Source organism: Argiope bruennichi, chromosome 3, assembly GCF_947563725.1.
Source record: "Argiope bruennichi chromosome 3, qqArgBrue1.1, whole genome shotgun sequence".
NCBI lineage: Eukaryota > Metazoa > Arthropoda > Arachnida > Araneae > Araneidae > Argiope > Argiope bruennichi.
This window is the reverse complement of record NC_079153.1, coordinates 130,703,327-130,730,791: the sequence shown is the minus strand read 5'-3', so window position 1 is coordinate 130,730,791 and position 27,465 is coordinate 130,703,327. Positions and strand designations below refer to the sequence as shown.

Sequence of the window (27,465 nt, the reverse complement as noted above, 5' to 3'; positions counted from 1 at the left end):
TATATACACCGTCTCTTTTTCATGAAATTTTATCTTATTGCATTTAAAATCAAAATAAATAAATTTATTTCAAAACTTAAATTGAAAGAGATAATTGAAGGTATTTACCTTTTCCTTGATGTTGTTTCCTTCTGAATTGTGATGGAAATCCTTTGAAATCATGATACCCAGCATACTTTTATAGAAAGAAATGCCAGGGTTCATTTGGTTTAGTTTTCTATATGTCTCACTGAAATAATAGCGGTATAAAACATTATTATTGTCTATGACAGTGATTAAAGCTCCGGATTCTTCAAAACATTCTAACTAATATCCATGCACACTCCTCGATTCTGTTTTTTAAACTCGCCATCTTTGAAATCAGAAATAATTCTACCATCAAATCTATTAGAGCAGAATAAAATTTTCTGTGATGGCACACAACAAAAAAGAGCAATTCAGATTCTGAAATGGAAACAGTGAGATTTTCATCTTATATTTCAATTTTCATAGAACCAAAAGCTAAAACAGAATAAATATCCTAACAACTCAAGGCACAAAATTACGTACCGCAACGCATTTCTGGAGCTATCGTATATGTCGAAACAGAACTCAATTTTCTGAAGGTGCGAGACCATACTACCACTTAGATCATAACTGCGCTGCTATATGCGCAATTTGCAGTCGATTGCAAAGTTCCATAAAATATATTTCGCACGGAACACCAATTCAAACAGTGACGTACACACCAGCCAAACTGTTTCAAGGTCGGGATTTTTTTTTTTTTTTTTTTTTTTTTTCCTTCCACTAGACACCCCAAAATAAACCTCACTTTATTTTCTGTATTCACTGAGGGGGATCGGAGCTGGTTGATTGTAAAAAATCGAGGTCCCTCGAAGGGGTCGGCGCGTGGCCCACGTGCCAGACCTTGGGCCAACGGATGAGTGGGAAAAAAATATGAGTTATTGTTCTCCCCTTGGGGTGCCCATTTCTAAAGGAAAGATAGAACATTCTGTCCCTTTCAAAAAAGCAGAAAGAAAAAAAAAATCCATGTTCGCAGTTGTTTTGCGTAATGCTTTATTTTTTTATAAATAAATTTTTTAAAACTGTATTTCAGTCTCTTCCTATAAATAATATATTGTCATCCATAACTCAAAAAAAAAAAAAAAAAAAAAAAGAATAAAAAATTTTTTTGCATACAGTTAGCACGCTGAACTGGATGTATGGGTCTTATTGCAGCAAATTTGCGTCGAAATAGTTTTTGAACTAAACTTAAAACCTTGACGAATCAGTTGTTTCTGTTATCGCATCATTAATTAGTCGATATACTGAGATATTTATGAATTTAATACTTTATTTATATAAACACATGCATTAACTACAGCACCTATGAATAACTTAATTTTAGTTTATATAACTCGTTTGATGTCAGTAAAGGTAAAGTTTTGCAATCGATTTTTTTTTTTTTTTTTTTTTTTTTTTTTTTTGCTCCCTGTTTAGTTTAGAATTTTATATATATAGAATATAGTTTAGAATTTTAAACATTTATGTTTATTTCCTAGACGATACACTTTTTAAATATTTTCAACTCTTAATTTTCAATTAATATAACAATTTAATTCATTTCGATTCCATGCAAAGGCCACCATATGACAGTGAATTTAAGAAAAATATACGTTGAGATTCCAAAATATTTATAATAATAAAATAAAAACTGAAAACTCTATAGTGGGAAATAATTAAAATATAAATTGTTCCTTGTAGTAAACTAATAAAAGTATGTTTTTAAAAAAACATTTTTATTAAACTATGAATTTAAAAATGTGATAAATCGTTACTGAATACAATCATAAGTAAATCTGCGAAATGGTTAATTAGTTATGTTACACATTAACTCCTTGACAAATTAAATTATTCAGATTCTCATTTTCTGTAATTCTCTATAGCATAAAGGATATCTAAGATAATTGTCTCAATGATTTTTATGTTTTGAATTAACTGTTACTTCGATTACAGATTATAGCAAGTTTAAATATCAATGATTTGATGCATTAATAAATAAGTAATGTATCAAAGTAGATTAGTTTAAATTAGTTATATTAATGTTCCGCTTTTAAAGCAACGTTAGAAATATTTTGGGACAGACATTGTAATTTTGAACTGTAATCAGATGACAAGGACGGCACCTGAGCTGCCATATCCCTCTCCACACTGCCGCACCACACTAACGGGTCAAAATAAACTAAAGCCTGTGGTATATGATGTTGCGAATATCTTTCGAGGTTAGACGTTTTATTGTAACATAGTATGGCAGGATTTTGATATTCCAATATCAAGCATCGAATATTCGCACTGGAAAATGTACTTCTGGTTGTCGGGCTTTTGCACCCGCCAAAGGAATTCTCGAACTTTCGTAACAAGCTGTTCATTTGTGTAGGCATGCGGATATTCAACACGAGTCATTCTGCAGCCATTAATCATTTAAATAATCATTTTTATGCCTCATTTTTACTTTCTCGTACACAAAGTATAGAGACATTATAGTAACCGTCAAAAAAAATTCGAATTCGAGATTTTGATGAATGTTAAGAATTCCCTGAGTTCAGAAAACACATTTTTGAAAAATTTCTGTCTGTGATTATTCTGATCTCATTGTTAAAAAAAAATGTTGAACAACGAAAAGTTATATAATATTTCAGGTTCACCTGTTCAACGAAAAATATTTTGAAGCTGATTTACCCCTTCGCATACCATGGCGAATCTGACTACTTATCGAATTACTGAATTTTTCATTTTAAATCTGCAGTTAAGTGAAAATATTAAGTAATTCAAAATCCTAGAGAATGCCATTTCAGCAATTAAGTCTAAATTTCCCGCTAATCTTAAGAAAATCCCTATTCATGTACAACAACACAGCGATAACGCTACAATATTCTTGCAATAACGATGAAAATCTTGTTGTTGAACGCTTCAAAAATAACTTATATATTCAATTTGAATCATAATTACTAAACGGTCTTGATTTAAACCTCCTAGATCTAAAATTCTTCAACTGAATGCTATATTTTCGACAAAAAAAATCCTTAAACGCTATTGGTGAACTAACTAAATGTGCTCAAATTGCTTATAATAAATTAGACATAGACACGTTTAACACTTTGAACTACGAAGTTGGATGACAAATCTTATTGGGACATTTGATATTATTTTAATCCATATAATAATATATGAAATGTTAAAGCGTTTCTAGGGGGGGGGTGTATTTTTAATTTGCTTGATACTTTCCTTTAATTATAGATTTCATATTAAAAATTCAGTAATTTGATGCTCGATTCAATTCATTATTCTATGTGAAGGGGTTAATAGCGTTTGCTCAAAACGCGAGAAACGGTTATCAGCAATTAAAACATGATTCCAGGATTTCCTGGAGAAGGCAAGGTTCCATTTCAATAAAATAATTTTGTATATTGAATTTTATGAATATATATTATCGATAAACTTAATCTACTTAACTGAAATTAAATTTCTTCTAAATGTGTACTATATATTCGAACAAAAATCAAGTTAAAGTACAATCCATATTTTTGGACCGTGAAAGTATTTAATATAATCGCTAGGTAGTGAGTTTAAATCAAATAATTAAAACAGTGAAAAGTATAGTTATAAAATATACTTTAAAGTATTTCCATGACTTTATTAAATTTAGAGAGGGAGAAGTAACGGATATAAAACTGGCACTCTTATTTATTTATTATTTATTTTATAATTTATTTATTTAGTTTTAAAGGGGTATGAAAATGTTTATTATGAATAATATGTTACAAAAGTAGTGAAGAAAAATATTAAAATTTCGATTCATTTTTAATTAGGTATTGGAATTTTAGAAACCTTTCTCATTGAACATTAATATCCAAGAAGAAGTAACTATGGGTTGAATTCTGTAATTGTAAGTTTAAATCTGAGCTAACTTTGCGCATTGTTAAACATTTACAACGACTTTTTTTATTCTTCATTAACATAGCGCTGGATGCAAATGAGTGATATTATATCATCTGTAAACATTCTCATTTTAAAGCTGAATCGCAGCCAATTCTCGATGGTCTGCTTTTCAAATTCACAAGTTCATCGTTTTTCTTTGCTAAATGGCAGAATACACGAATTTTATTTCTGTTAACTCACTTCACTACAGTTAAAAAAAATGACGTGTCCTTTAAAATTCATTTTACGGTTTATATACACATACCCTCTTTTTGTATTCTTCCTATAGTTTTTTTTTTTTTTATAGCAACAAAAGAACACCCGTGCTTCCTTTTTTCGAGGTGAAAGGGGTAAATTCAGGAAGAACATTTTCAAAGCCAAGGTCGATTGAGAAAATGGGTCATTTTTTTTCGTTCGACACAACGCGCGACAGACGTCACTTCACCTTGAAATGATAGAGGGATGCTGAAATGTTGCTTTGACCTTGATCCTGACCTTCAAAGTAGATAAATGCTTCCGTCATTTTATTGTCACATCTAATAATCGGCAAAATGGCCTCAGAAAAAAAAATGAATTAAAGTGATTTTAAAAAATTATTATCTTTTTGAAAGCATAGTGTGAAGCCATACATAATAATTTTTAAAAGAAATGGAAATATCTCCGTTTCTACAAATTCCAAATTATTATTTATTTATTTAACTTTTCAAATTCATAAATAATTTCGTGCTTAAATTTTTAATAATTAAATATAACTTCTACGTTAAAGGATGCTGAGAATACCTTGAAACATTTTCTGAGAAGGGCTTTGATCAAAGTTTCTAATGTCAAGAGTCGGATATTCGAAAAGGAAGATGTTCCTTTGTTTGTCCGTCCTTTACACCATCCACACTCCTGAACATTCTTAGCAAATCATTTGTTTATGCGAACGTTCGAATACGCGGTGCAAATCATTTTGCCGCAGTTATTCAAGTAAATAATTATTTTTTATTCGTCTAATGTCTTAACTTTCTCTTCTACGTAATATAGAGGAAGTATAGAAAGCGTCAAAAAATCCAACCACGAGATTTTGACGAATCTCCAAGTTTTGTAACTCCATTGGTTCAAAAAACACATATTTAGAAAACGGCCGTCTCTCAGCGTCTGTCAGCGACGAAGATAATTCAAAAACACTTTGAGTTAGAGGGTTGAAATTTGGTATACGGTCTTTACACCAAATTTCAAGATTTCTATCAACCTTGAATAAAATCTGTTCAGAGAAAGTCCATCTGTCCGACTGTCCGAATATAAGTTAACACGATAACTACAAAACGAAGAGAGCTAGATAGATAAGATTTGCTACACAGATTTAACATCTATATTCTATACACCTGTCAAATTTTGAGTCAAATCCAACCAGGGATTCAACATTTGTCAGTCTGTACTTTCAGAAACATGTACACGCATTAATTCAAAAATGCAATGACCTAAATATATGAAATTTAATATGGGACTTTGCTATTACAAGTTTTGTGTCAAAACTTTGTTCCAGTTTGTTGAGAAAAACTTGTCTAAAATACCAAATCGATTTTTGGATACAGTACACTCCCGATTATCCGCGGAATTGGGTGGCGCGGCTGCCGCGGATAACAAAAATCGCGGATAATCCGGAAGAAGCTAAAAACGGGTATAGCAAAAGAGAAAACAGTCATTCCAACATTGAAAAATCGTTTTATGTACAATAAAACGTAAAATAAACAGCAGGAAATGTTTCACTAACGCTTCATATTTTAGTATATCACTCAAAACTAACCTAAAATGCATTTTGTTAACGAAAACAGAAAAGTGCTTTGTACTTACGAGAGGCGTCAAGGATACACAGAAAAATTAATACATATGTACTGTTTTAATACTGTAATGTATTATGTAATTACAAAAGCATAACTGCAAAACTGCACCTTTTTGAAAAAATCAGTCAAAAAAAAAAAAAAAAACTTGGTGCGGCAGACACGGATAACCCGCCCGCGGATAATCGGGAGTCTACTGTACTATTAACTCGTACCAGAGATCGATTGCTAAAAAACTCTCCAGGGATGACCCAATAGATTCAGTAAAAATGATAAATTTGCCAAAAGTTAATATTTTAAAAAACTATTGTACACCAATACCATGTAAGGCGTTCTCTGGCATGACAAATTTAATGGAGAGTAATGCAAGAAAGTTTTAGGGAGACCATTCCCGCAAGTTCAATTAACAAATTGGACAACGCAATATTACCACTTAATTACAAAGCTGAGCCTGCAGTAGGTTGCTGGTATGCTCTAGATTTTTAAATCAGAAGATTTCAAGTTCGAAACCCAATCCTTCATCCAAGATTTGCTATATATGTGGGTTAGGTGGGGAATCGAGAATCAAGCGTGTAACGTGGGAACGTTTCCGGTTAATGCTTCTTCTTCATATCCGATAAAGGATGACATTCACGAGGTCTGTTCCAAAATAACATTCGTGCTGCTTCAAAGCAAGACAGTCAAATTATAAATTTAGTCTAAAACCAATTAGGTTAATTTTATAGTTTGATTCACGGAGATGAATCAAACTATAATCCTCCGAACTTTTCGTATACCCTCCGAACTTTTTCGTATACCCTCCGAACTAACCCTCCGAAACTTTTTCGTATTCTCTATAATTATGGTTTGATATCCGAAACCTGCAATAATAATAATAATAATTAAATAAAGGGCATGAACACCATTAGTGCTCGGATTTTTATTTTCCATTTCTCTCTCATGAGCGTTTTGTGCTTCGTATTTGACTGATTTAATGATCAATTCAAAACCAAATTTGATATAGAAATTGTAATTTTAATAAAGATATAACGTGGCAGATTTCATTTGTGAAGGTTATTCCTTCTTTTTTTAGTTTAATTGCATGCAAACGTACGAATTAACAGATGATCGACCATTTATGGTTCAAAATTTAATACAAATCTGCCGTTTCGATGATAAAACTGTGCACCAAATTTTATCCACTTAGCTTTTTACGTTTTGTACTTATCTTATTCACATGCACGTCAGCATGAATATAAAAAAATAACTTCCTCTGCATTAATTCCGTTCAAAGCTTTATATAAATTTATAAAATTGATATTTCTACTCCACACAAAATTTCATCTATCTAGCTGAATGCGTTTTTGACTTATAGTTGCAAACAAACAGATAGATATAATTCCAACCAGTGGAAGTGGTCCCTCCAAAACTTTCTCACATATTTTCTACTAAAGTTGTTATCTCAGATAACGTCTTGCATAGCAGTAGTTACCAAATATTAACCTTTGGCATGGATTTAACATTTTCATGTAATATATTGCGTGATCTAGTTGATTTTTTAGGGGAGGGGCTATTAATCCCTTGCCTGCGGTTTGTAGTAACCGAGAATAGGATTTTTGTTTTAGGAGCGTTTTTCTCAACCAAGTAAAACACAAATTTGACACAGTATACTGAAAGTATAGTTCTGTGAATGACTTAAATATATGAAAGTTCCATGCCAAATTTCATATATTTAGCTCACTGCGTTTTTGAATTGTCGCGTTTACATTGTTTCTGAAAGTACAGAGCAACAGACGATCAAACTTTTGCTGCATTTGACTCAAACTTTGATAGGCGTCTACACATGTTAAATCTGTGCACCAAATCTTACCTATCTAACCGCTTTGCAGTTATCGTATTAACATATTCGAACAGCCAGAGAGACAAACTTCCTCTCAGTACATTTTGCTCATAATTTGAAAGAAATTTATAAATATGGTGTAAAGACCATCAGCCAAATTGCATCTGTCTACCTCTAACCGTTTTTGTGTTATCTTTGTCAGAGACAGATGGATTGATTTTTTTAAAATACGTTTTTCGAATTCAGGGAGGTCTAAACAGAGGCGATTCGTCAAAATATCAAGTTCGCATTTTTTAACAACGTTTCCTATATACATCGTATAAGAGAAAGTATGCACGAAATAACGAACTGCAGACTCTGAGTTTTACAACTGTGTACATATAAAATTCAAAAGTATAAAAATGATTAAAAAATATTTAATACTCGAAATATTTTATACTCGAAAATCGAGTAAAAAATTATTTCAGTGTTTGATAATATATATTGCTTTTAGTAACTATGTATTTAAGCTTTTTTAAAGCGATAAAGTCAGAGAAAGATTAAAGCACAACTGCAGTTTAACTTGCATCAGTTTTCAAAATAACTACTTCTGTACTAATAAGGAAGGTGAATGTGTATGATTGGGTGGCTATGTCTTGATTTTCTACAGACCAGACGGAGCTACTAAATTTGGTACATATTGTTACGAATATGTGATGCGGCTTCCCAGCATAGTTGGTTCCATCATCAGAAAGACAGTTTTACAGTCATCTGTATTAGACGGAGTCCGGGTGTCGCGTCGGAGGTCCATGAGCTTGGCGACAAACTTGGTGACCATTTGGCGAATTGGCGACGAATTTGGCGACTCTGGCGCCAAAATAGATTATACCCGAAACATCGAGAATTTTCCAGATCCGTCCATTAGGAACCGAGATATGCCTCGAACGTTCCTGATTGGTTGAGAGACTTCTAGCCCCGCCTCCTGAGACCTATAAAAGGAGGCAGCCGCAGCTGCCAGAGGAAGAGTAGTCGGAATGGACGATGAAGGGTAGTCAAAGAGTAGTCGGAATCGACGTGAAGAACTGGTCTTCCAGGGATTAGCGGAGCAGCGACGGAGTCAAGCTAGTGCTGAACTAAGCTGTGCGCTACTATCTGCAGCAGAGTCTTGTTGTGTGCTGCTGTTTGCACGTCTCGTGGCTGAAGATAATTGTCTTCTCTCTGCTGTATATAGTTGTCGTCTTTGTGCTGTCCTGTGTGTCTTCGTGTAAATAAACGTCGTTGTTTTATTTTATACTGCCGCCTGCTGATTGAGCGTTCTCTACACTATATAACTTCCACTATCCAAACGAACCCGGAAATTTCGTAATAATATATACTTTAGAGGGTGAGAGTGTGCACCTGGGAGAATTTTTAAAATTTTTCATTAATAAAAAGTAAGCGAAATTTTGGCATCTTTTCACGTAACTTACAAAAATATTACAACACAAAAATGACTTTTTACATCACCTTATAATTCAAAAAAATATCTTTTCAACGATACTAATTTTTGCAATATATATATATATATATATATATATATATATATAGAGAGAGAGAGAGAGAGAGAGAGAGATTAAAATTTTTATTAATCGATTTTTTTAAAAAATATTTTAAGCTTGATTACAGGATTATATTTCATTGTACTCGTTTACATCATGACTGCTAATATTTCACACTGGAATATAAATAGCCATCATTGTGATTAGAGTATGAAGATACCGACTTATTTTTCCATTTTAAGTACATTGCAGTGTAAGGTATGCTTTTAATTTTTTTTTTTTTTTTTTTTTTTTACTTTTTCGAACACATAGTATAGAAGGAAGTATAAATATCATTTAAAAATTCGAACTCGCTATTTCGACTAATCTCAACGTTTTAGACCATCCTAAGTTCGAAAAACACATTTTTGTAAAATGTCTGCCTGTTTGTGTGTTTATGAAAAAGATAATTCAAAAACGCTTTGATTACATGGTAGAAGTTTGGTACACGTCTTTACACCAAATTTGTAGATTCCTGTCTAATTTTAAGAAAAATCCATTCAGAAGAAGACCGTCTGTCTGTTCTTGCTGTTCAAATAAATTAAAACGATGACTACATATCGGAAAGAGCCGGATAGATAAAATTTGGCACACAAATTCAGCATCTATAATATAGACACCTATTATTTTCGAGTCAAATTCAAAGAGGAGTTGACCGTCTCTCGGCCTGTACTTTCAGAAATATGTAAATTGGATAGTTCAAAAACACAAAGATTTAAATATATCAAACTTAGTATATAAAAGTGTAGTCCTGTGTCATATTTTTGTTTCGGTCGGTTGGGAGAAAACGCGCCTAAAGCACAAATTTGATTTTCGGTTATTATTAACCGCATGCCTCAAATGAATGGGCAAATAATTCGCCAAGGATGACACGATAGATTCAATAAGAATGTTAAGTTCAAGCCAAAAGTTAATATTTCTTTCCGCTAATGCCATGCAAGGCGTAATCTGGTATGACCAGCTCATTAAAGAATATGCGATAATTTTTTGGGAGATCACACCTCCTGGTTATATTTTCAATTAAGATATAACCAAAAGATTTAGCAAAGGAGATAAAGAAATTTTAAGTGAGTCCATTTTTTAAAACGTTGCTCTTTTCCACGATATAGTTGGTTGCATAAGAACATACAGGGAAAAGTAGCAAGATGTATAGCACAATAAATAGAAGGATGTAAGGTTTATAAAATAGTACGAGTTATCTAGCTATCAAAATTTGAAGTTAAAAAGTATTTTATTTGGGAAAACTATTAAGCCTTAATTACAAAAAAATATTTCACTGAAATCTTTAACAACATTCGTCACCAGCGAAGCAACTGGTCAACAAAAGCGACTAGTAGAAAATGAACCAAAAAATTTAATTAAGATATTCATCCTTTGTTGATTTAATACCGTGAAATTATACATATGATGGCTTTGTAATACATATAATCGATTACAAAAGTATGCACAAAATATCGATTCACACCAGCTGGTGTGATGCAGAAGTTTAGAGAGGGGAGGCCAACTCATATGTCGTTCTCGTCATCTGACCACAGTTTAAAATTACGAGATCCGTCCCAAAATAGCCCTAGTGCTGCTTAAAAAATGGGACGTTGATATAACTAAATTAAACTGAACTAACTGTCAGACAGGACCGGATTAAAGCACTATGTCTTTCAAAAACTCTTCTTTTACCTTCCATGTCCAGGAAATTTTGTCTTGAATTTAATTTAATATCTGCAAATACAATTTTTAAGTACCAAATATTACAATAAATTGAAACGGTAAAACATTCAATTTTGAGATACTTTTATGAGAATTAATTCCAATATCATGAGCACAAAAGAATTTTATTGTAAAAGTAATTCCAAATAAATTGGTATGAAAAATAACAAATCTGTAACATATTCTAAATACTCAAATACAAAGTTTGACTGTGACCACTGAATTTTACAATTAGCTAATTAAGAAATAAAGTTGACCACGTAAATCAATAAGCGAGTTTGAAGAGGCGAAAAGAAATCCTACGAATAATATCTACTCAAAAAATTTAAACAATGTTTTCATTTTAATTAAAATTTGCTAGTGTCTATGTAGATAAAATGAAAGGATAAAATTTAACCGCTCCGGGGATGCTAGAAAATAACACTCGAGGCCCCAAAGTTGCCGGGCCTTGAGGAAATTGCCAAATTTGCCTATTTGTTAATCTAACACTGTTTAAAAACTGTCCTGAATGAAAGAAAGTGGAGGAATAACAATACTTCTTAAATGGGGTATTGGATTAATGCTTTGTACACATGTGTACATTCATTCCCATCCTCCAAGGGATAAGAGACTTTACATAAACGTTCTAATGACAGCCCATGTTAATAACACAAAAGAAGCATCCACGTATCTGATAGCTATTACGCAAACGTATACCCGGACGTCATTTGAGTGTTTTTAAAAAATCTCACTGCCTCCCCCCCCCCGACCCATCCGATGGCCTGTCCGCTCCTTAAGTCCGGCTCATTTTTCCCTCTTTCCCCTGACTTGTGGTTTTTCCGGTATTCTTTGATATTTGTTCATTTTACCTATAGTTTGCGGGTTGCTCCCGATCGACGTCCACAGGCGAGAATGGTCCTACAATAAGTTAGATGGTGGATTTACGATTAATTTTACAAATAAAATCTAACTGCACATAAAATAGAATAATTTTTGAATATATATATATATATGATATTTTAAAACTTTAATTTCAATTTAATTAATTTCCAAGATTTTATCATAATTTAGCCCATAATAACTTCATTCTAAAAATATTCTCTTATTTCGTGATCCAATTCTACTTTCGGTTTAATTAATCCCTTTGTAAAAATAATATGCCATCAGTACTACGTATCAAATGAAAGTGATACTTTTGCCTTTGTCAAAAGTCATTCCAGCGGCACATGGCCGGAAATCCTATGTTATATAAGACTAGTGATCATTTGTTTGTCCCTTTTTGCCTTCTTGCTTACTTCTGTTTTTATGCCGCCTGCGTCTTGTAAATAATCATGTTTGTCTCCCGGGAGAGAAGAGATAGAATAAAACAAAATTTAAAATACCAAGTCTCTTCAATGTCTTCAAACCTGGATTCTACTTCAACCAAAAATTATTTAGCCGACAGGATTCGAAATTCTTTACATATATATTACCTGGGAGATTAAACTTTGCGTGGCAGTTTTTTTCCCCTCTAAAATCTTAAACTGCTATCCTGTGACTTGTTTGAAGTTATAAGCGAAATCTAACTGAATTACAATGAGATCAACACGGATTCGAACATGAGAAAAATGAATGGGAGCTCAAAGCCCTAACAGCTGCTCCATATTTGGCCACGATTGGCACGATTATGCTGTTCATGTATAGTCAGTCACATATAAATATTTAGTTATAAATTTTTTTTTAATGTAAAATTGCGTTTTTTTTTCTTTCAGGAAAGGCACTTATAGAGATAAACCTTATATAAATATAAAATTTGATCCAGAAAGTTACAGCTTTTTCCGAGATGCACTAAATAAATCGATATATATACAAGAATTGCTTGTTTATAGATGTGGACTTTGCTTCCGTGAAAATTTTGTCTTTTAATGATTTTCTTGAGGGATATACATTAAATGCAAAAATCAAAAATTATTTTCAGATTACGAAATCAGAATTCCGTTGAGTTCTAAGAATCCTTATGTATTATATGTCTGAACAATATTTCTTTTATATAAGCGAAAGAAAAATTCTTGAAAGAAATCACAAATCCCTATTGTCACTGCAACCGCAATCATAGCAGAAAACAATAATGTTTTCGGTTTATATTGATAACATGTAATATACAACTTTCATAATATTATTAAAAATTTCACTTTTGTACCAATTTTATATTAAAAGGAAAACAGAAAGATGTCAACAATTTGGGGAAGTGAAAATGTTGTTGCAGATCATCGTGATTTGCAGGTATAATATACTATTATTAACGCGTATTTTTACCTTGTTTATTTAAACCAGAGTTCATTTCTTATTTTTCTTAACAGACAAATCCACATATGACTTAAGAAATGTTTATTTTCACTTATTTTCATTTTATTGAGAAATGCATATTTTTCGTATGATTCTCATTTTACATTTTATTTCTTGTCGGTTTCGCATCATCATCATGTTATTTCAAATTAATTAAAAATTGCAAATTGACAGTTATTAGAAGAAATTAGTGCAGTTTAATTCTTAATATTTTCAAAGAATTGATTGCTTGAATTTTTATTCACTCATTGTTTCTTTCATAAATTGTAGTTCCTATAAGATTTAGTTTTTTTTTCATCCTAAATACTTTTTATCTATCAAAAACCCATATATGCAGTTGTTTGATTGTTACAATAAGAATTGCTTCACATATATTTGATTTTAATACTTTTTTTTTCAAATATAGAGCATAATAACTATCAAAACTTTGAAATTAATTACTTTGAAGTTCATTAGATATATTATTTATTATATTAGAAATTTTTGCTTGCATTTTCTTATGATATTAACTGGATGATATTTATGAAATTTTCCTTTCAAGTTTTTTGATAAAATATTAGTCTTTTCTTTCAAGAGATTGTCATTCTATTTAGCACATTTGAGCAAACAATAAATTTCATGTAATATAAATGTTTTTTTTTTTTTTTTTTTTTTTTTTTTGTTACAAGTTTAAACTGATAAAAATAGCAATGCAGATTTTTTCTTAGAATTTGATTTTATATTAAATTATTGCTATTTTTAACTAAAATGTATTTGGTTCTTCTGATAGCTTGGAATATAAATTTTTATCTTGTAGATTTTTCTTATATATTTTGAATGGATCAATTATATACATATATAATTTTTAAATATGCTTATTATAAGTTTGAAAGAAAGTGTTTAAGAGATTTATATTATGTAGTATTTTATTATACAAAACTTCTCTTAAGAGTTAATATTAATTTGAAATAAAATAAAATAATATAAAAATAAGTAAAATGCCTTTCACTTAGTATTGCAAAAACAGTATGATATGCCAAGTATAGTAAGTACCTACTAGGAAGTTATACTTTGCTGCATAAAGCTGCTTTTTATGATGTATTTTATGCATATTTTGAATGTTGTTGTTAAAAGAAAAATTTAGTTTTAATGTATTAAAATTTGTCCTTCCAATTTTTATTTATTTTAAAATTTTATTTTAGGCTAATACCATGGCTGTAGATTGTTCAGGACAATTTGTCATCTTGGCTGGGTGAGTAGAATAAATTATCTTGTTTTAATTTACATTCCTGGTATATGTATTCAAAAATTGTACCTAAAATTACAGTGATATACTTTATTGAAAATGCATTTAAATTAATCATTTAAAATAAAAACGAAAATACCATATCAGCTGGAAAATCTATAATTTGTGTGTGTGTGTGTGTGGGTTTAAGAGCTTTATTTTTTTAAAGAAAATTAATATATATTTTTTAAAAATTTGTATCTAAAATAATTTTATACAGATCCTTGATATTAAAAATATAGACATATATGGATTCCAGATTACATATATGGAAATATAGACATATATGGATTCCAAATATTAAAAGAAAAAATTAAATTTATGTTATAATTTTAAAAAATATAATCCAGTTAAAATATACAACCACCTTTCCTTTAAGTAATCTTAAATTTTTTTTTGTAATGTTTTTTGAAAAATGAAAAAAAAAAGAAGAATTATTTTATCTTTTGTATTCTGCACTGTTTTAAGAGTAGGTTGCTGTAACTAAGAAATAAATATTTGGAGAATCAATGCAATAAAAAAAAAATGGCATCAGAGCATTCTGATGGTAACAGTTTATTTTTCTACTGGATAAGTGTTACTACATATTGATAAAAGTAATAAATGAACTTTTTTTATCATGCTAAATGTTCTGTTTTAGTTATCTTTCATTAGAATCATTTGTCTGATAAGTTAGAAAAGCTATCTGTGTTTTGAATTCAGTAAAATGTGTCTTCATTTATTATGATAACTCTTTTGTTTAATGGATTACTAAATTGTTGACAATGTATTTTTTTTTTTTTTTTTTTTTCATTTAGTCGCCGTTACATGGGTATCATTCACTTAGATCAACCTTCAGAAGTAGTCTACAAAACCAATCGTTATAGCAAATGGGATGTTACAACAGCAGAATGGAGTCCTCACCAGAGTCAAAACTTTGCTCTTGCAGTAATTATATTTGTTTGTCTTTTTAATTTCAATAAATAATTACATTAACTATATTTTGTAGCATAATTTAAAGAGAATGATGATACTTTTTATTTTATATATTTTTACCCTAAATATATTAGTTAATTTTAATTGCTCCCATCTCGGTTCTCTTCATGTATTATTATTTGTTTTTCATGTATCATTTTTGTTTATTAATGTATTTATATACATTATTAATTTTGTTATTAATAATGCATATTAATTATTAATAACAAAATTAATGTATATTAATTATTAATATTTTGTTATTAATAATGTATATTAATTATTAATAACAAAATTAATGTATATTAATTATTAATATTTTGTTATTAATAATGTATATTAATTATTAATATTTTTTTATTAATAATGTATATACATTATTAATTTTGTTATTAATAATGTATATTGTTTATTAATAATATTTTTAATGTATATTAGTTATTTTTGTTTATTGGTGACTATCTTGTCCAGCAGGAATATCAGTTGTGCATAATTAAATACTTCTACTTAACTTTACATGACAATAAAAGATTTAAATGATTTTAAAGCTCTTAATTATCAATTATTACATTGATTTAGCTAAAAGTTTATTTTATAGATATGGAGCCATTTAAAAATTGCTTTGAAAAATATTAATTTTTGGGTACTATAAAGTTTATGACCATGAATTATGAAAGCGGTTGTTTTTTTAAAAAAATAATAATAATAATTTTTAAAAAAGGAAGATGTTTTAAACATTATTTCATTAGTGTTGTAAAAAGTAATAAGTATCATTTTTTTATTGAAAATCTAGCGATATTATAAAGAAATATTATAGACTAAAAAAAAGAAAATAATAACAGCGGAGAGATTTTAAATATATTTTATTAGTATTGTATAAAAAAGAATTTTTTTATTGAAAATTTTATGGAAAATTAAGATAATATTATAAAAAAATTAAGATACAAAGTGAACATAAAAAAGAAATATTTTTTTTCATTGGGAGTTAAATATATATTATAAACATGAGTAAAATTCCTTTGGGTATTTCTTTCAATCATCATGTTTTTGATTTTTGACGTTAAAATTCAGAATTTTTAACTTAAAATCCACAATATTATAAAAAGATTAGAATTTTTTAAAAAAAATTCTTAAATAGGAGTATTGCTAGCATGAATTTAAATATTTATTATTCTAATAAAATATTAAATTTATTAATGATGTACAAATTAGAATTTTTTTTAGTAAACAATGAAAATTTATATCACTACTTAGAACATGGATGTAAGTTTAAAGAAAGCTGGTTAATTTGGTATAGTAATTTATATATGGGTTTGCAATAGCAACAAAACCACTCCTGACTTCTAATAGGGCTTAGGTATTGTTCGTTTTTTTTTAAACCACAATGAATATAACATGGATTAAGAACAAGAAAAATATTTGCAAAAATTTTATTTGTATATATATTAAGAAATATATAGTTTTTTGCTAAATATATATGTGTAATGATTTCAGTTTATTCTCTTAATAAATGTAATTATTTTCTAATTATCCAAAATCGGACTTCACATTAACATCTGAGTGTGCATTCTTTTATTTTCTCACATGATTTTAACACATGTTAAAACTGAAAATGCTTTTCTAGAAAACTCCATTCATAGTATCATTTGATATCTTTTGGTTTTTGTTAAAAGTAATATACAGTGTGAAGGTGAAATGTTTAGTTCCCCTTCTCCCCTGTTATGTTTTTTTCATCTTGTATGTTTATATTATTCTATAAATAATGATAGTTTTATCATCAGTAACATTGCCTCTTGGGATATTTAACTGCATACTGACTGTTTTCTGCATTAATATCATATAAACCTATACTACATTTTTTTAAAATTATTTTCTTCTGAATTTGTGTGAATTTATAAATATAAGAAATATTCATAATTTATTTTTTAAAATATTATTTTTGTGTTGACATTAATTAATCTAAATATGTGTATCTATTAAAAACCATTTCTGTCTAAAATAAAATATGTAATATTTTATTTTGACTGTTAAACTGAAAATAATTAATTTCAAAGTACTAAAAATATAAGTAATTCAAACACACAGCATTGAATGTTCTGGGATCTTTGCAATTTTCATATATATATATATATATATATATATATATATATATATATATATATATATATATATATATATATGTCTGACTACCTTGTTGCTTTGTTGAGTGCCGGTGTCCAGACCTAAGGGTAGTGCATCTTCCCTATGATCTGGGCATCCTGGGTTTGAGTGCTGGTTGTTCCTTCCTCTGTATTCTATCTGTTAGGTGCTGCCCCCCCCCCCCCGTAAACGGGTTGTGCAAGCGTGTGTATAAATGTCTTCTTCATATGAGCTAGAAGTCAGACTTTTGCTCTCAGGGGTCTTTACTGTCAGAAGCTACTGCTACCCTTTTCCCTAATATCCTCATGGCCTTGTTGAGTGATTGCAAATATATATATATATAAAAAAATCTAATGTTTGTGCTAGTTTTTGTTGTTGTTGTTCTGTTCATTGTAGTCATAAATTTTAGGAGATCACTTAACACTTTTTTTTTTACTTTGAAATATATAATTATTTCATCTAATTAATATCTAGGTATTGGAATTGAGAGATAATAAAATATAGATTATTTTTAATTATTAATTAATTTGTCACATGTTTAAATAAAGCCTACTGCTATTCAAAATAGAAATATAGTGCAATTATTGAAGAATTATTAATTTATCTTTGTTTCAAGTATTAGTACACTTATATAATCATGATATATACTATAGAAAATACCATGGATTTTCTGAATCAGAGCATAAAATGCATTTAAATATTTGTAACATTAATCTTTTAAAACTCTTCTTATTTCCACTTAGTGGCTCATTACTTTTATTGATTGATAAAACATTCATATTTTCAAAGTCTGGTATAAGACAAAAATTATGTTATTTTACAAGGTGTATTACAATTTTTTTTTTTAATTTGCTTCTTATAAAATATAAGCTATTCCAGAACAGTGTTCTGACATATTTTAGCTTCACTGAAACCTTAACGATCTATTAAAATCAAAAACTTCATAGTAGTAGTTAGTATCTTAATAGTGATAATATTTTACTTTCATTTTTATCATTCCTTTTTTAGTGCATTTTTGCTTAGCTAAATATTTTTTTATTCAACACTCTGATTAATAATTTAATATATTAACTAAATTTTTATCACTGAATTTTGTTATTAGTGCAACCAAAGAGCCGAGCTTTACTCATGGGACAATGGAGAAGTGAAACAAACTGCTTCACTTAAAGCTCATACACGGTCCATAAGGTAAAATAGCTTTGAATTTAATAAAATTTCTCTGAAATTAGCTTTTTAGTAATAGTTATTGCATTTCTTTCATTTGTATTATATTTATTTAATTGTTTTTAGTGATCTAAATTGGTCAACTTTTGAAAGCCATCTATTAGCAACTGCTTCCATAGACACATATATATATCTTTGGGATACGAGGTAAAATTTCATTTGGATTGCATTTACATCCTGTAGTTTATTTCTTTTAATATGCAACATAGTATTTTGTAAGCTATATTTGAAAAAAATTGATATTAATATATATTTTATATAAATGAAAATCAATAATTTAAAATTCTGAACAACATAAATAAGTAATTTCGATCTGACTTGAGCTTTTTCATTGTGAATTTATTTTAATGAAATGAAAGTTATTAATTTTTAGAATGATACTTTTCTTATTTTTCCACTCATACTCTATGATATATATAAAACTATTTAAATTTTTAATAATAAACTTCTGTTTTTTTTTTTGTTAATCTAACTTTCAAATGTACAAATTATTTTCCTTTTTCTATTATAATATTCAGCTTTTGTTTTAGTGACATCTTTGTACTTGTATTACTTTTTGCATAAACTGAAAGTGCATAATACAAATATATAATTTAATTTTATAGTAGGCAGATTAAATGCTAAAATTGTATCATGATAAATCTAATTCATGCATACAGTTATTATGAAATATTAGCAATTTTAAGTTTGTTATTAAAATTGTTGTATTAGTGATTTTAAGCCTGTTATGAAAATTACTTGTCAATCAATCCTTTGGCAAGCGATTTCTTTTCAATCTAATTAAATTATGTATTCTATATTAGATTTTTATTTGTATTAGAACTTGAAAGATACCTAAGGTGCTTTAAAGCCTACCTAAGGTCTCAATTTTTGCTTTTTGAATACATTGTTATGGATTACTTCAAAAAAAATCTAAAATTCAGTAATATGATGCATGAAGCAGACTTAGAATTCATTATTACTATATGATGATTTCGTGCCTGCATGATTTCACTTAAACATCTCATATATCTATCTTATTGGTTTTTATCTGCATCAAAATGAAAATTGCCAAATATAGTGTCTCCTAATTAGGAACTGCAACTAACCAATAAATGTTGATTTTAGAAATATGTTTAATTCCTTCATTTGTTATTGTATAACTTTTTAAAAGTTGTTTGTTATTTTAGGGATACTCGGAAACCATATATCTCCTTGTCTGCTGTTGGTAAGTACACGCTAAAATTTTTTGTATGTGTGGACTATAATATTATTTGTACTAAATACACCTTCAAATTTTTAAAGCTGGAGCTTCTCAAGTGAAATTCAACAAACTGCAGTCCCATTTATTAGCTACATCTCATGAAGGGGATATTAGACTATGGGATATCAGAGTAATATTTTTTTTTTTTTTGTAAATATATAATAAACTATTTGTTGTTTAAATATTAGATTTAAACCAATTTGTAATGTTTTTTTTTTTTTTTTTTTTTTTGTGAAAAGATACCACATTTTTATTTTATCATTGTTATTATTTCAGAAAGGAACCAGCCCTGTCCAATATATTACTGCTCATCTGAATAAAATCCATAATATAGATTGGTGCCCATATGATGAAAATGTATTAGCAACTTCTAGTCAAGACTGTACTGTTAAAGTTAGTTACTAAATATTAAAATATTGCCTTATTTTATTGTAGTTTGACGAAAAAAAAAATAGTGGCATAGTAATGTAAAAATTGGAATTATTTGATATTCATTCTTTTAGTTCTGGGATGTGACTATTCCTTTAAAACTTGAGGAGAATTTGCAAGTTCCTTGTCCAGTTTGGAGAGCACAGTATACAGTAATGCTGATTTCTTTTCTTAATAGAAAATATTTCTTTTTAACCTAATTTGTCTATATATTTCTTGCATAAAAACTTCAGACTTTTTACTACATTATATAGTTAAAATTATTTCTAATAAGTGGCTAGTTTCAAATCTTTCTGACATTATACATATATCTTAGTTTAGCTTGATTTAAAATTTAATTCCAAGCAAAATGAAATCTGCATTTCATATATATTGTTGTATGAAATAAATATTCCATAAATAAACATCCACATAAAATATGATTTATTTTAATGTTTTTATTTTATTGTAGTTAGATTTGACAGTATGCATATTTAACTTTGAAACTTTTGATTTCAAAAATAAATGGTATATTAATTCCTTGTACCTGTTTCCATTGTTGTACTCTTCTGTTACTGCATTATGCCTAAATACCATCTTTTTTTTTTTCTGTTACAATTTTTAAAAATTTTATATATTCAAGTAAGCAATTATTTTTCTTAACAAATAACACAAATATATTTTACATTTTTATAACCTATTTTTGCTTTTTGCAGACTTTTTATTTGAAATATTTTTTTGTATGAAAAAATATTCTATATTCATTGATATTTATTTCCTTTAATTATTTTTCATAATGAAAAGAAAAGTAATTTTATAATTAAATTTAAAAAATAAAACTTTTTTCTGAATTATTTTTATGGTAAATTGTAAATATGTATATTTAAAATCAGTAAAGGAAGTGTTGTGAAAAATTCTATTAATATTTTTAAAATTTTTGATTGTTTCAAGTGAATTAATTACACAATAACAATAATATACAAAATAATAAGTTTTATTTTTTCCTGGTCTGGAGTTCATAAATTTAATATACAATAAATGAACTTTGGATTAATTAAATTTTATTTTAATTGATTTTTTTAGTTAATATATCAAATTAAAAGGAATTTTTTACTATATTGACTAGCATTGTTTAATATAAATATTTAAGCTTGCTTTGAAAATTTTCCTTATAATATGTATTATTTAATCATATTAAATTCTTCTAACAAATTCTTTATAACCTAATTTACTTTGCTTATTTTTTTATACAGCCATTTGGATATGGGTTGGTAACTGTAGTTGTGCCTCCTCTGAGAAGGGGTGACAATAACCTGTTGTTGTGGAATATGAAAAACTGGGCAACACCTGTCCATACTTTCTTTGGCCATTCAGATGTTGTTGTTGAATTTGGTTGGCGAAAACCATCTGAAGGTATCTTTGTTTTTCTACAAATAAGAATTTCATGTACACTAATGATCAGCTTAGTTAGAACAGCTAAGTTTGAAATTTGTTAATTTTTTTTAAGTAAACATTTTACTGTATTGGTTAATTTATTTCAATCGATGTTTCAGAATATTTTTCTTTACACAATGTTGTCAGAATGGTAAAATAATGTATATTAATTTCCCTTTCTCTTTTACAGCATCATTTAACTTCTTTCATTCTTTTATTCTTTTTTTCCAGTTCAAATTCACAAAATGTAATAGCATCAGTGAATAAGGAATTTCTAATTAGTCCTGATAATTGACTCATTGGATAATAATTCCTAATAACTCCACTTAATATTCTTGGCTGTATTCAAGAGTCTGAAATTCATAATTGATTTAAAGAAACGGGCCAATTTTCAGAGAATGTGGTCATTTCTTGTTTTTGATAATTATTAAGCTTATGTGGAATATACATTTACAGTTATGTTTATGTAATGTAATTTTTTAATGTGGAGTTTCACTTTATAAACTTAGATTTGTCTTTTGTTTATTTGTGTATGTTATTTATTGATTTCTTTTAATGGGTTTTTTTAATGTTATATTAAATAATTTTATATGCTATATTTTACTTAATTCTTCAGAAATCAACTAGTAAAATTAAACAAAATAGCAAATGGTGATTTCATATTAATTGTTATATTACTTACTAGCCGCCTTTGGCGACCAGCCAGTTCGCCAATCTTAATGTTCATTTAAATTTTAATAATTAAATAGCTTGAACTGGAGTTTAACCCCCTTCTTCACCAAGTTGCGATAACGCGCCAAAGCTGGCAATCTTTATTATGCACTATGATTAAACATCTGCTCCTTTGCTTTTGAACATTTCGCAAGGCCGTTGTTGGCGATTTTTAAAAGCAGTGGGTTAAACTCCGGTCATACCATTACATATTTTACGCAATTCCAACTTTAATAGATTCTTCAGCAAAATATTTTAAAATTTCAAATTTTGATAGTCATATAATTCACTCATAACATTATGAAGGCCTTCAGTCATAACGTGATATGTATCTCTCTAATTTTCTGTTACCCCTCGTAGAATTTATGCTTTAAATTAAAGTGAAAATGATTAATCTGTAATTAATATAATAATATTTTTTACTGAAACAAAGCATTTTTTTTTTTAATAATATGATTACTGATAATAGAGTCACTGAGTGTTTAAACTTTATGGGCACTAAAGAATATCTTTCTTAATTTATGTAATATCTCAAGAATTTGTCAACAAAATTTTCTCAGATTCATCATGAACAGATCTATTAATTAACAATGTTGAATTTTAAATGCATCAAACTCTAAGAAAATAAAATGGATCTTTTAAAATGATCGGTCGAAAACAGGTTTAAAAAAAACTACTTAAAAAACGATGTACTTAAAACTATAAGCATATACAAAATATATATAACTAACATAAATACAATTTACTTACAAAAGCATGCAACTAACCTAAAAATAATTTAAATCGTCCGTTGATAATGGTTGTCATGGCAACAATCAGAACACAAAGCGCATGCGTGAATTTTCTTCACCACTTACGGTAACGCAAATGCGTGAATTTTTCTACTCCAGTTGGGGTAACGCTATGCAGATTAGACATTTTTAATTTCCTTTATTCTGTGTTATTTTAATTCAAAAGTACTTCAGAATGAATCTGAAACATGGATTAATTAACAATGTTTAATTTTAAATGCATAAAACATTAAGAAAATAAACAGAATCGTTTGAAATAATCCGCCGAAAAATGTTAACCCAAGTCTCATTACTGTTGGGAGAAAAAAAAAACAACTAAAGCCTTACTCATTTGGCGGTGGGGAAAATGGAAGATTTTTTTTGGCGGAAAAGTTGGCGGAGGGGAAAATGGAAGATTTTTTTGGCGGGAAAGTTCGTTTTTAATTAATAATTAAAATTTCAAAAAAAGTGACCCCAGTGCACATTCCCGACCTCTAAGGTATACATGTACCAAATTTGATAGCTGTATGTCAAATGACCTGGCCTGTAGAGCTCCAACACAACACACACACACGCACATTGAGCTTTATTATAAGTATAGATATCCCTGTGTAAAAAAATATATCTTTGTATGCATTTTATTACATAACTTTTCATTTACTATATTATTTTCCCCCTTTTAGATTCAAGCGATTACCAACTAGTTACATTTGCTAAAGATAATTATTTGAGAACATGGCTGGTGGATAGTCAATTACAAAAGGTACTCTTTGTAATAATATCAGTTGTACTTATTATATTCAACTTAAAATACTGCTTGAATCACTCAATTTAAAGTTTATAATGGTCATATTGATTTTTAATTTTTCTATTTTATTAATTTCTATCTCTTATAAACTTCTGGCACAAAGGAATAGTTTTTCTTTTATTTAGTTCAAGTAAAAAATATTCTTATATATTTTTTAAAAAAATTATGTTGTTTTATTTTATGTATTATTATAATGCATTTCATATTATTCTATTAAATTATTTTTAAGTTTAAATAAATGATTTTTTTTTTTAAAAATTGGTTAATTTTTAATTATATTTTTATCCTAGTTCATATTTATCTCACTTCTCACATAAACACATGGTCAAAAGAATGGGAAAACTTAACATGAAGGTTTTCCATTCTTTTGACCCATCCATCTTCGTTCATTCAGGAATATTTTACTTGTTGATATATTTCATATGTAGATTCAATAATTATATGACACTACTGATAACAAACAATGCACTTTCATAGATATGTATTAATATGTTTTTTTTTCTTCTGTTATGAGATCTTATCTACTTTATACAGTACCTCAAATTGATTAATGTCTCATTTAAAAAATTGATTTAGCTGAATTAAGCAAATGTGTTCCTGCTCATGAAAACAGTGCATACTTTACTTTCATTAACAGTTATAAGACTTTTTAGTTAAAAAATATGCTCAAATATTTTCTGAAAAATTTATATGCAGTTTTTATTTTTCGGATTCAAATATTTATCCTTTATAAAAAGAATCGGAAGGTGCATGTCTCATGAACAGCTGGCCAAGGATAAAGCTGAAATTTTTTTCCCAATATCTGAGAAATATATTCTTTTCATTAATGCTGCACCCTTTCTGAATAAAATTAGTTTAACTTTTTGGATATGAAGTATCCCTCTTTTGCATGTTCATGTTATCTTAATCATCAGATTTTCATAAATTTCTCAATTTATATGCTTTTAAAAAATAAGTGTCAGTACATTTTTTGCTTCTATTAACATTAACTGTTTTTAATGTTTTCTTTTGTCTTACTTTTTTTTCCATGCACGATAATGCTTGCAGTGCTGCTATCTTTAAAAAAAAATTTTTCAGAAATGTTTAAATGTTGATTATATCTAGCATCTTAATAAAAATGAATTAATTCTTATATGTTTTTATGAATGCGTAAATTAGAGATAGTTATGAAATTTGGCACCAAGTATTAATTAATAGATTTTCATGTCTACTTTTGGAAACCGTATCTATATGAGTGTAATTTGCCTTGCAAAATCAAATAAACTTATCCATTACACAAACTATTATTTTTATGATGGAGTATTTATTAATTTAATTTTACTTATTTTATTAATATTTTGCAATGAATAGATATATTTTTAAAGATAATAAATAAATCTATTGTATGACTTCATTGTATTACCTTTTATGAAATTTTCCTAAGTACCAATTTAAAAACTTATTTAAACTAAGCAGAATTGATATTTACTGTGATCTATTTTAAGAAATAATATCTTTTTAAAATTCTGTAGGCTTGTGGGCATGTTTTTCCTGACGATGAACATATTTTGGATTCTTTATTGGATTCTCAAGATATTACTAGTCAAGCCTCTGCAACAAGCATTAGAGATACGGAAGCCCCAGTTCCTAGTTCTCCTCCAGAACGTAGCTCAAAATTAAAGGACAAAAATGGGGAGACAAGACCTGTTCCTTCTACTCCTGTGCAGCCTCAAAATTTGCAGCAAGAATTTTCATTAATAAATCGAAATATACCCAATGTTACCATTACTGAGGTAAAAATTTCCACATATGTAGATAAAAATTACCTATTTATATTATTTATTTGCTATAAAAATCCTTATTGGATAGATTTTCTTCATATTTTGCTCACAACTTATATAGAGCATAAATGAAGTTTTTAATGTTGGTTACTGACAGTTAATTAAAAATTAATTATACACTATACTACTAGAGGGTGTTTTCTTCCCTCTCTTTAAAGATAGGACTATATAACTGTGCCTTTGACCTTGTTTTACGAAGGCCGCAATTGAACTGCAATAATAAGACATACTGAAGCTGAAAATTGAAAACAGTAAGAGGATTTTATGTATTATAGCATTTTAAATGAGTGTTTCTTTTATATTGAAAATATATTTAAATCTTTTTAAATGAATTATTTTTGTGTTCTTATATAATGATATTTTTTGGTATATGCCACATAGCTATCATTTAGTATGGGATAAATATAACTTTTTTGCCATGCATATGAGTATTTATTTTATAATACTTCACATTTTGCTTGCAAGTGCTGATGCATTGTAAGCAAAGGTTTCACTGAAGGCTCCTTGTTCAGATGTTTAATATTTTTATTAATGAAAGGTATATAAATATTTTTATCTTCAAGAATGCTAGATGTATGAGATAGTATTTAGTAAAATTATGCATCTGCAGCTATAGTCAGTGATAAGTTTAATAGCCAACATGAGGAAATTTATGTGTTGTATTACAATACTGAGTTAAATATTCATCAATATAATCATATTATAATGTCACAATAAATTTGAACAAAATTCATTGATAAATATTGATAATTGATTTTTTTTTTTTGTGATAAAAAAATTGTGTATTGAAATACAAAATTGTCTGATTTTGTGATTTCTAAAATCTTCAGATTTAACTTGCTACATTTTTCAATTGTAAATTGTAATATCTGTAATCAATGCAGATTCTAAAAAACAACGATACAAATTAACTATTTGCTATAGTTTTTATATTTATTAGTTTGTTATTATTTATTTGTTTATTATTTTTATTTAATTATGTCATATTCATTCCATATAGAATTTTAATAAACAGTTCTTTAAAAAAACATTCTTTTTTTTTTTAATTTTGAATATTTTGTTGTATGAAATTTTATACTATAGTAGAATTTAGTATTTTCAGTTTCCCTTTATAATATAAACTTAAATTAATTATGAATTGAATTTATTTTCTATATTTTATTTATTTTTATCTTCATGTTTTACAGATGGATGCTACTAAAAGATCGTGTACTGTTACAGTTAACAATGGAAAATATATTGTTGTATTAAAGTTGCTATTTCCAGCAACTTATCCAAATAATAATCCACCATCTTTTCAATTCTGTAAAGGAACTAATATTGATGATGAAATGAAAAGTAAAATTTTAAAAGTAAGTAAATGATTTAAAGAAGCCAGGTTGAAAATGTATGCATTTGAACTAAATAATGCACATAGCAACAATGAAAATGTTTCATAATTCATTTGATTTTCTATGCAGATGTTTTATATGTATTTATTTGTTTGCTATTGGAATGTGAAATAATAATTAAGCTAAGTAACATCAT

General features: G+C 28.1%; 1 protein-coding gene and 1 long non-coding RNA gene across 6 annotated transcripts in view; one reads left to right on the top strand and one right to left on the bottom strand.

The window, feature by feature from the left end:
• LOC129963837 (uncharacterized) overlaps window positions 1-656 on the bottom strand; it is a 409,853-nt gene extending 409,197 nt beyond the window's left edge. For both annotated transcript variants that reach the window (XR_008784034.1, XR_008784033.1), the window contains exon 1: window positions 109-656. This is a non-coding gene — a long non-coding RNA (uncharacterized LOC129963837). The remainder of the gene's footprint in view (window positions 1-108) is intronic.
• A 12,283-nt stretch (window positions 657-12,939) lies between these two features.
• Window positions 12,940-27,465, top strand: part of LOC129963222 (GATOR complex protein WDR59-like) — a 41,982-nt gene continuing 27,456 nt past the window's right edge. For all 4 annotated transcript variants that reach the window (XM_056077420.1, XM_056077418.1, XM_056077419.1 and 1 more), the window contains exons 1-13: window positions 12,940-13,100; window positions 14,345-14,394; window positions 15,225-15,354; window positions 18,623-18,708; window positions 18,811-18,891; window positions 19,914-19,951; window positions 20,029-20,117; window positions 20,264-20,380; window positions 20,491-20,568; window positions 21,649-21,808; window positions 23,994-24,073; window positions 25,630-25,890; window positions 27,126-27,290. In XM_056077420.1, coding sequence (XP_055933395.1) covers window positions 13,047-13,100; window positions 14,345-14,394; window positions 15,225-15,354; window positions 18,623-18,708; window positions 18,811-18,891; window positions 19,914-19,951; window positions 20,029-20,117; window positions 20,264-20,380; window positions 20,491-20,568; window positions 21,649-21,808; window positions 23,994-24,073; window positions 25,630-25,890; window positions 27,126-27,290 — 1,389 coding nt within the window. In that variant the 5' untranslated portion in view covers window positions 12,940-13,046. The remainder of the gene's footprint in view (window positions 13,101-14,344; window positions 14,395-15,224; window positions 15,355-18,622; window positions 18,709-18,810; window positions 18,892-19,913; window positions 19,952-20,028; window positions 20,118-20,263; window positions 20,381-20,490; window positions 20,569-21,648; window positions 21,809-23,993; window positions 24,074-25,629; window positions 25,891-27,125; window positions 27,291-27,465) is intronic.